The 10,835-nt window shown below is 41.4% G+C and overlaps 1 protein-coding gene across 1 annotated transcript in view; it reads right to left on the bottom strand.

Annotated features, from left to right (window-relative positions):
• The window catches only part of RCAN2 (regulator of calcineurin 2), a 199,247-nt gene extending 188,516 nt beyond the window's left edge, over positions 1-10,731 (bottom strand). Inside the window, exon 1 of the mRNA XM_075063623.1 lies at positions 10,504-10,731. Coding sequence (XP_074919724.1) covers positions 10,504-10,728 — 225 coding nt within the window. The 5' untranslated portion in view covers positions 10,729-10,731. The remainder of the gene's footprint in view (positions 1-10,503) is intronic.
• Between the last annotated feature and the right edge of the window lie 104 nt (positions 10,732-10,835).

Here is a 10,835-nt window from a genome sequence, read left to right on the forward strand (position 1 = left end):
AAACCCAAAAACCACAAACAAAGGCTTCCCTCCCTTGAGATTTGAAAGCATCTTGTTTCCTGATTGGTCCTCTGGTCAGGTTTTGTTTGTTAACCCTTTCCAGGTGAAAGAGACATTAACCCTTAGCTATCTGTTTATGACAGCTGGTTGGTTGACTTGGCCAGAAAGTGAGAGTAGAATTAGTGTGGCCTTCTCCCATCTCATTTTCTGGATGGTCCTGGCTATGAACAGGAACGACAGGACACAGAGAGCAGGCTCTGGGCCATCTAGCAAATAGGATGCCGGTTGCAACGAGATACTTGAATTCACTGGGAATTTTAGAGTTGATGCAGATAAAAGCAGGGTCAGGTTCTGTGTGTATAAAAACCTAGTTCTCTTGGGACCAGTGACCTGATCCACTGTTAATACCCTCTGCAAATGGCTTTGTTAATGGAGAAAATGTAAAGTCAGGAACTTCTCAGTGAGATTTCCTACATCATATTTAACATCCTCCTTGGGCATATGCATTAGAATTGTGAAGGGGAAGACTGGGTCTACAAAAATATGATGACACCAAAACATGCATCTCTCTCTCAACCAGAAATGGAGTATTTTTGTGGTTTGGCATCTTTCCACCACTAACATACTCATAGTGACCTTTCCAACCTCTCTCTGCCCCCTATTGTTGGCTCCATTCTAGGGTGAAGCATGTAGTGGCACTCCAGGGAAGCCCCAAAACTCACATGCTGTAGTGCTGTCGAGACAGTTGTACACACTGGGGAGAGTGGTACCAGCCCGAGTTTCATAGTCCTAGAACTATGGTATGTCTGGGTTCAAATAAATGGCAAGCTCCTGCATGTGCACGACTGCTGCCCTGCTGTTGCAGAAAACAAGGACACAACGGTCTTGCAGGCTTCTGACCCAAGGACCCATCCTAACTGATTCCCTAATTCCAAAAGTGAGGTACTGAGCTGATTCTTTAGCAAGGACTAGCACGATGATAAACAGGGCCCGATGGGACACTTGTGAAGCACAAGGCAGACATCCATAGAAATGAAGGAATGAGAGGATCCAAGAACTAAAAATCTCACCTGCAAGTGAGACTCAGGCTCCTAGAGGGTAAAAATTCCTGAGAGCTGAATAAAATTGTGACCACTCTCCCGCTGTGTGCTTCAAATATTGCATTGGCATAGATTGCAGGTAAAAGGATTTGAGTCTTTGGAGATGGTGAGATAGCAAAGCCATGGGAAATAAAGGTTCTTGTTGGACTGTATGAATTTCAGAACAAGAAATGTCTTCTGTGTTTACTAAGTGCTACTGTGGTCTAAATAACAGCGGATGGTAGTACACTGTTGTCTATAGACTCTTGCCTAGATGGAGAAGAAGGTGGGATGACGCTAGCCTAAGATTTCATAATGAAGCTGTGAGCCATAACATAGTAAAGGACCCCATTCTGTGTCACCATTATCCCTTTGTGCAGGCTCTGTATAGATAGCTGCCTATATAGTACATATCCTGTGGAGAAGGTTTTGTTTTTTTTTAATCAAGTGATGGATGAACACATTCATACCGTGTTATGTTCTGCTATATACAGACTAGGTAAAAACCCCACAGCACAGAACATCCCGCCATTTCAAGTGGCAGTTTCAGATAGCGTTATCACACCAACAAACAGACAACCTTAAAAGGCAGAAAAAATGAAAGTAAAATAAAGCAACAATAAGTATACCAGGAAGTCAGGAATGGAGCCTGCATTCCATTCCGGCCTTGGAGCGGTGACTTCATTTTTGCTGGGGTGACTTTCCACAGAGTCCAGGCCTGAATACTATTATTAGAACAAAACAAGTGTGCTACTTCCTAAAAATAATGATGACTCAACACCTAGAGGCTCCAGTGATGTCATATGGCCAGAGAGGTTCTGGGTTTTCACAGACTGTTTTAAAAATGAAGTAAAAAAAGTGCAGATTTTGTTTGCAAAGAGATCTGCATCCCAGCACATGCCTCCTGAACCAGCCATTTGGAACATGGAAGTGAGGACACATTCCATTCATGATGCCTCCTTCCTTGCTTAGAAAGGAGCTCCACCAAAGTGAACCTCAATTCATTTCTGCATGATCTTCATCTGAAAAGTAAAACAACTGCCTCTTCAGTTACAGAATGAACGTTATGATTATTATACAAAACAGAGGCAATGTAGAAGTTCATTGAGTTGCAATACACCTTATGTATTGCCAATAGCTGCAGAGATTTATTTTGCTAACAAAATTAATTCAGGTACACAAGGAAAAAAGATAATATTTATTACTAATCAAGCACAAGCTTAACTTTACCCACCATTGAAGTCAATAGGACTTACTTACAGTGCATAAAAGCATATGTTTAAATCTTTGATGTGAATGTAGCCCAGGCTACAGAGTTTGCTTAAAGCATGATCTTAGAGCCAGTTCTATAGATTGAGACACTCAGACTACATAAAATAGCCTATATTCTCTTGAAGGCTGTGACGATAAATGACCCCAATCCTGCTGCTATAGAAGTCAGCAACAAGCTGCCATTGTCTTTAACGAAAGCAGGATCATGCCCAACGTATTAGTAAAGCTGAAGAATCTTAAACTGGAAAAGTAACATGAAATCACTAGCTATTCCCTGTACTGCACTCCCACTAGAGCCATTCCACTGAAAGCTATTAATCCTGCTTCATCAATTCAGCTGCACCCTTCTCTCTACCCCAACCCTCCACACATTACAATTCTGGAGATTTATTTTAAATTTAAATTGTTAATTACCTCCCTAGAACATACTCTGCAATCACACACCAGAATCACCAAGATGAGGAGGCTACAAATCACCTCCTGTTAGTTCCTACATGGATCTCAGCACTGATTCTGGGATGAATATGCTCTTCTCTCTCGCTACTATTACTGGAAAAGGCAAAATTGTAATGTGACCTTAGCTATAGTGTTGCAGCCAGCTACACCATAAAGACCTAAACCTACAGGACCTGATCCTCTTCTCACACTAGTTTTTCCATCAGTAACTCCATCTCTTTTGGAAGCATTACTCTTGATTTACACAGAAGTAAGTGAGAGAAGAAGTAGCTGTATAGTCTTTCATTGACTTGACCAAAGAGACGTGTCTTTCCCTTCTCTGCCCATCTTACATTTTTAAGGCACCTCTGAGGTTGGTATTTAACAATCTTTAGAATGTACTGATACTTAAACTACAACTCTGAAGCATCTTAACAAAAGAAAATAAATGTGCTTCAGTTGCAGTATATTTACCAATCCCAGCCTGAATGAAATTGTAGAATCAAGTTACAGAACTCCCCCGAAGGAGGGGTTTACAAGGAAAACACTAATACACACCGTACAGAGAAATGCTGTTGTACTAAATAGAAAGATCACGGAGTGGAAAAATCTATGGTTACACAGAGCAATTAGCTAAGTTAAAAGCAATACACACACATCCTTAAACTGTTATCAGAGTCATGCCCTTTGGCTTCACAACACAGCTTCCTTATCAGGGACAGGAAAGAAGCAGATCCTCTCATTTAGCTACTCTAGAAGCCAAAATTAACAGGCCCACTTCTGCCAAATCTTACTCACAAGTAATCCCATCAGTTTCTCACAAGTGAGTAGTGACTTAAACCAATTACTTGGGTCATGTGCCGTTTCCCAGGGTTTTAATTCATTTTGCAGTAGCAAAATGCCCTATGCCCCTACCAAAAATCAAGATTTCTTTGTGTTGGTCACTGCACAGAATCACAGAATAAAATACAGTCTCTGCTACAAAGAGCTTGTAATCTAATAATAAGAAGGGCGAGTGGGTAGGGCATAGACTGGGAGTCAGAAGACCTAGCTTCTGTTCTTAGCTTTGCAATTGATCTGCTGGGTGACCTTGTACAACTCACTTCATCTCTATGCTTTTGTTCCTCCTCCAAAAAACTGTCTTTTCTAATCAGATTGCAAACTGAGCACTAACTAGTCCATATTTCATATGAAAAAACCATGACATTAACCCAGGCACATCTACAGGTACAGCGTTGTCCATGGAAATTCTCAGAACGTGCATGTTGCGTGCTCTTCTTTTCCACCTATCTGTTCACCAGGAAGTGGTCCTCAGAATGTTTTTTGCTCAGTATGAAGATTTCTTTGCTTTCTGAACTGTCTATTTTCTGGGCTAAGGAATTAGTTTTGAGCCAAAGGCTTCTCAGTTCCTTTGGTGCAACCATTCATAGAGGAGAGCTTTGTTCACTTATAGCCTCGATCTTCCTCTCCTCTGCCACCACTAAGCAAGCAGTCACTTCTCTAAGTGGATCCTCCAGATCAGAAAGATCTTTTCTAATCTGGCATCCACAAGGTTTCCTCATAATATGAAGAGGACCAAGAGCAGGAGAAGTACTGGGGATTCTGCATTCAGAAAAAAGATATTGCTATGAAACCAGATATTGAGATCAAGTCCAATGACTCCACCACGGCTTCATCTTTAGCCATCCTTCTCCCAGCCAGCAGCATTTGTCTGTAGTCCTCAGGAGGATATAGCCCAGAAATTTAGGTTGCATTTAATTAAACCAAAAGGGATTTCCCTCTGATTTGACCCAGCCCAGAAAGGAAAGATTTCATACGGTTCTAAGGGGGTAGATATGAGAAAGCAAGAGAGAGAAATTATTAAGTTTAATTTTGAGGTAGGGAAAAGGTATTTGCTACAATTTACATATGAAATTCTTTTCAAATTTAAACACCCACAACCACCACGTGACAGGTTGCAGGAAAGAGATCCCAGACAAAAGGAAAACACATTAATCCTTCTACTTGGCTTGTTTTATTTTAAACACAGAATCTGCCAAACTACCATGTGCTTGTAAGTATAGTTCGTCTCAAGTGCGTTCAGTTCCAGGATAAACACATCAGTTGCAGAAAATGAAGTTTTTTAAAAATTGTCAATGTGACCCTGATAGGCTAAAATTGTTATATGCCATTGTCAAGGTTTTTTCCCCCCACTTTGAACTTAAGTACAAATGTGGGGACCTCCATGAACATTTCTAAGCTTAATTATTAGCTTAGATCTGGTAACACTGCCACCACCCAGAAATTTCAGTGTCTGGGGCACTACCTGTCCCCCCCAAAACTTTCCCCTCCCTGGGCTGCCTTGAGGGACTTCACCAATTCCCTGGGGAACACAGATCCAAACCCCTTGGATCTTAAAACAAGGAAAAAATCAATTAGGTTCTTAAAATAGAAAGCTTTTAAAGAAAGAAAAGGTAAAAAATCATCTCTGTAAAATCAGGATGGAAAACACTTTACAGGGTACTCAGATTCATACAGAACAGAGGAAACCCCCTCTAGCCTTAGATTCAAAGTTACAGCAAACAGAGGTAAAAATCCTCCCAGCAAAAAGAAACATTTACAAGTTTAGAAAACAAACATAAGACTAACACGCCTTGCCTGGCTAATTACATACAAGTTTGAAACATGAGAGACTGATTCAGAAAGATTTGGAGAGCCTGGATCAATGTCCCGTCCCTCTCAGTCCCGAGAGCGAACAACAACAACAAAAGCACAAACAAAAGACTTCCCTCCACTAGATTTGAAAGTATCTTGTCCCCTATTGGTCCTCTGGTCAGGTGTCAGCCAGGTTTACTAAGCTTCTTAACCCTTTACAGGAAAAGAGACATTAACCCTTAACTATCTGTTATGACAGCCATGTGACCTAGAACTTAGATTTAAATTTAGGATTCAAGCCAACCCACCAGATCAAAACAGTAATTTACACTAGCAACCTCCTCTGGCTTTATCTTTTGTAAAACCCATCTGTACCAGTGTCAAACAGTTAGTTAAGGGTTAATGTCCCTTATTGTAAAACGCTAAGAAGCTCAGTAAACCTGGCTGACACCTGACCAGAGGACCAATCAGGGAACAAAGATACTTCAAATCTCAGTGGAGGGATGTCTTTGTTTGTGCTGTTTGTTTTGTTCTTTGTTCGCTCTTGGGGCTAAGAGGGGCCAGATGCGCAACCAGGTTCTCCAATCTTCTGAAACAGTCTTCATATTCAAAACAGTAAGTACTAGCTAGAAAAGGCAGATTAGGCTTATGTTTGTTTTCTTAACTTGCAAATGTGTATTTTGCTTGAAGGATATTTTACCTCTGCTTGCTGTAACTTGTATCTTAGCTAGGGGGGAGGGAGTCCCCCAAGTCTATAAGCTGAGAACCTGTAAACATTTCCATCTTGATTTACAGAGATAGCTTTTAATTAAAGAAAGAAAATTTTTCTTTAAGAACCTGATTGATATTTTTTTCTTGTTTAAGACCCAAGGGAATTGGGTCTGAACTCACCAGAGACTGGTGGGGGGAAAGCGGGGGAAGGTTAATTCCTCTCTGTTTTAGGATCCAAGGAGTTTGGATCAGTGTATCTCTCAGGGTAACCCAGGGAGGGGGAAAGGTTCATTTCTCTTTGTTTTAAGGCCCAAGGGGTTTGGGGGACAGAGAGAGTGTACCAGACACTGGAATTTCTCGTTGGTGGCAGCGCTATCAGATCTAAGCTAGGAATTAAGTTTAGAAGGGTACATGCAGGTCCCCACTTTTTGGACGCTAAAGTTCAAAGTGGGAATAATACCTTGGCACCAGACCCCCAAAAAATGTGCTTCAAAGAGTAGCAAAGCCAACACACACAAGCATACTGCCAGAGTTCTTACTTCGTCTGTAATACACGTAAAAGTTAATGCATATACTGTAGGTATAAGTTACATCAATATGGTTTTCATAACAAGCCATCGTGCCATTGCTATAAACTGGATTTAAAAAGCGATATTGCAGGATAGGAGTCCATTAGTGGCACTTATTAAAATACCAAAATCAACCAACAGTTATCTTAGCCTAGTAAACATACAAGATTTTATATTAAAATCATGTGTTCTTATCCTACAGTAGTAGTTAATAATAGAAAGGATTATGAAACCAAATCAGCTGGGAACACAAGTATTTGTTCTACAGAAATCAGGTCCCTTGGTGCACATTTCTGTTACTTCGACTAGACAGAATTACGATACAGCTTCCAACATACAGACTGAAATAAAGGGAGTCACTACATACCTGTAAGCAGAGCTCCTTAATAATCTATTGTTATCTATGGATGCACACTCCACCTCACTAATGTGGACACGGCATCAGAGCATCTACCTCCAAAGTTGAGTCACTATCCTTAAGACACACTCATTACTCTTGCACATCTTCAGAGATTGCTGTCCCTTACTCAGTTATGTGACCACCTGTTCCTTTGCTAACTATGCCACCAGCTAAACACTGGAATAAGCCAGCTTCAAATAGAGCAGCTCAGTGTACGGTATGTGTAAAGGAAACTTTCATGAGATTTTACTCATGGTTAGAGAAATTCATCTTTCTGAAGAGATTCTAACCAAAAGATCCACATTTGCTTCCACCTGAACACCCTTTTACACTGCCAGACCCAGGTAAACTAACATAACAATCCTGCAACATACTGTATGCCCTTAACTCCCACTGAAATCAAGGCCCAGATTTCCTAAGGTATTTAAGTGGCATTGCAGCTCTTAGCATTTCATTTCATTTTCAAAAGGAATTTAGGAGATCAGGAGCCAAAAATCCCACAATGGGATTTTCATTCCTAAATCAAAGAGCAACCAACTCCCATCATCTGCATCTCAAGGCAATAGATAGGGAAACACCCTAATAATGCTGATCAGCTGCAAATATTCAATAAGCAGTGGCAAACCAAATAGCAACATCTCTCAGAGCATGGTGGGGTAGCTGGTGGTGCAGCTACCTCTATATTGGGACCTATGATTGCACAATTCTCTAAGGTTACTATTCAGAGTCTGTAGAAGTTTGCTGATCACCCTATAGGAGCAGGATTTGATATTTGTATTAGAGGTTAGAATGATTGACCATTATAATAATGTAGTACATATTAAATGTATTAATGTAGGAATTGATCATCCTGTCAGCCACCCTTTTGAATAGCAAAAAGGAATGACTCTTTGGGACACTGGTAGAAACACATCTGACAGACTGCTAGTGTCTGTACTAATGTTAAGGCAGGAACAGACTAGAACAGTCCTTATGGCTAATTACGGTTACCTTCTGTTTTAGAATAAGTTATAATGTTTACTGTGGGGTCTTGTTTCCTATATGCATTACCAAATTAGGCCCTTTACTTAAATAAACCTTAAAACAAAGAAATGTATAGTAAATAAGAGACAGGATCTCGTCTTGTGTCTATGTTAATGAAATTAGAGGCATGTTGAAGACCCAGGCCCCAGTGTGAACTGTTTTGGTCACAAGATTTAGTAAGGTGTAATTTACAATGTCTTTTTTGTTCAACATACAAACAGCAGTGTTTGTATACTTTTAAAGGTCTCTGTAAAAGATTGTTTGTGTGAATGAGGAGCGTATACATCAGGAAAAGGTAAGGTGTGAAGGCCATTGTTAAAGACAGACGGTCAAGGAAGGAAGAGTGAAGACAATTAAGGACACCAGAGAACCATCAATGCGCATCCATAAATTAAGGAAAGGGAGACTGACGAACCTGTGGTGGAGGCTGGCACCCCTAAAAGACAAGATAATTGATTAAATCGAAACCAGGACAGGATGATCCTCTTGGAGGTGCTTTGGAGTATTATCATCAAAAGATGACACAAATTAAGGAGTAACCACTCATAAATGACACAGCAAAATCCACAGACTTCAATGGAGAAAAAAGGACTATAAGAACAGGGTGCTTTGCCATGGAACTTTGGGTTCATCTTGCCACACTCCAGGAGCATCGGATCGCAACTGAGAGCCCAGCTCCCCTCTGCGACCAATCTGGCTGGCCCAGGGGCAGCTCTAGACATTTTGCCGCCCCAAGCATAGAGGGTCCACTGGTCCCGCAGGAGGTCCGCCGAAGCCGCGGGGCCAGTGGACCCTCCACAGGCAAGCCACTGAAGGCACCCTGCCGGCTGCCCTAGCAGCTACCGGCAGAGCGGCCCACGCAGCTTGCCGCCCCTGGGCTGGCCACTAGATTGTTCCAGACTCTGGACTGGTAACTATAAACATCGACTGGCAGGACTGTGTGCATGGTGTGTGTGTGGAAGTGAGAGAGAAAACTGAGAAGCATATGCTAACTGCTCTTTTCTCAATAAATGTGGCGTGTTGTCTTTTTCCTCCCTATAAAAAGCACACAAGATCTTTTTATAAGCATAATAACCTTCATACCAAGCTGGCTGCCATCAGTAAGCAGAGTTTGGGACCCCACAGCAGATCATTTTCTTTATGATGCCGAGGTTCAGAATATTCCCTCCTAATCCATGTTATTTACAGTGGGTACATAAGATATCTTCACCTTGAAGAAAGATGGGGGGAAAAACCCACCATAACACCCCAAACAAATGAGTAAAGCTGTACACATGGTAATTCAACTTGCAGAACCTCAACCAAGAACACTGGCCAGTGCCTTTAAAAGCACAAAGGGTTACAGGCTTCCAGCTAACTTGTTGGTGCTCTGGCCTGGGAACCCTTCAGCCTAAAGCCATACCTTCCCCCTGCCACACATGCTCCCCGTTCTCTATCCTAAATAAACTTTACTCCTGGCCTTCAGAAAATTCCAATGAAAACCCATGTTCACTTGACTCAGCTTGTCCGAGATTCTCCATCCGGGTGGCGGGGGGGCTCGAAAGCAGTTTATGTGTAGCCACCCAAGCAACCTTAACTACCAGGCTGGGCATCCCTGCAACAGCCACCCAAGCCTAATCCCAGATAATTATAGAACTATATCAGTTTTGTTTTAAAACCAGCCTCCCTCTAACAATACCCCAATCTGTGTTTCCTAAGAAATAAGAATCCCACACTTCCTGCACAACCTTTTTCCAACCACAAATCCTGCTGTTCAGCCATCAGGATTCTAGAGGATTTTAAAGGGTTCCAGTTCAGTTTTTCAAGCCTAATTATAGCACTATAAATATTTTCAAGTTTCCACGTAACTAGCACAGTTGAAGATCAGCAAAAATGAAACCAAGGGGGAGGTGCGGGAAGAACCCACCTTTTTCCACTTTCCCAGGTGAGAAGTTACTTCAGATCAGATTTAAAAACATGTGTGAGCAATACATGAAAGGCAGTAACATCACAGTAATGTGTTACCAGTGAGCAGGAGAAACATTTTTTCATGTGTTTAACTTCACCACCTCCACAATGTCTGCAGTGATGGTTGCTATGATATGTGTGCCCACATGTTTGGGGAGATTTGCACAACGTTAACAAAACCCAAAACCTTTTTATGCACTATAGTTGGCAGGCAAGTCTTATTTAAGGAGTCAAATATTGGGGCTGACCGTTGTTGCCTATCCCCCTCAAAAATAAAAAAAAGGACTCTTGAAGTCTATGCTCCAGTTCCCTCATACATGACAACCATTTAAAAAAAAATAGTTTCAATATCAGTAAAAACAAGCATAGCACCATTGAAATGTTAACAAATACGTTCCATACTTCACATGTAAGTGGAAAAGTCATACCATACCTTGCTGTCCTCGCCTTCAAACACAGATTGGTGGACATTACAAGCGAAGAGAGAGTTTGGGAGATCATTGAAATCAGTTATTTCATGAAAATCTTCCTCTGCAAAACATCTCTTTATATCCTTGTCTCTGTCTAGAGAGTAGAGTAGGAGAAGTCCCCCATCCTCCAGAACACAGCCATAGTGACCAGAGCCTCGCATTCCAAGGAAATATGATTCTCCCCTCATTCCTAATGGCATGGAGAAAAGATGATGGTTATTCTATAAAGCTTTTAAATCACACACACACACACACACACACAAGTCTCTCCAGGAATTCTTAGTCCTAGAAGAAA

The sequence above is a fragment of the Chelonoidis abingdonii genome, chromosome 3, assembly GCF_003597395.2.
Source record: "Chelonoidis abingdonii isolate Lonesome George chromosome 3, CheloAbing_2.0, whole genome shotgun sequence".
Lineage (NCBI taxonomy): Eukaryota > Metazoa > Chordata > Testudines > Testudinidae > Chelonoidis > Chelonoidis abingdonii.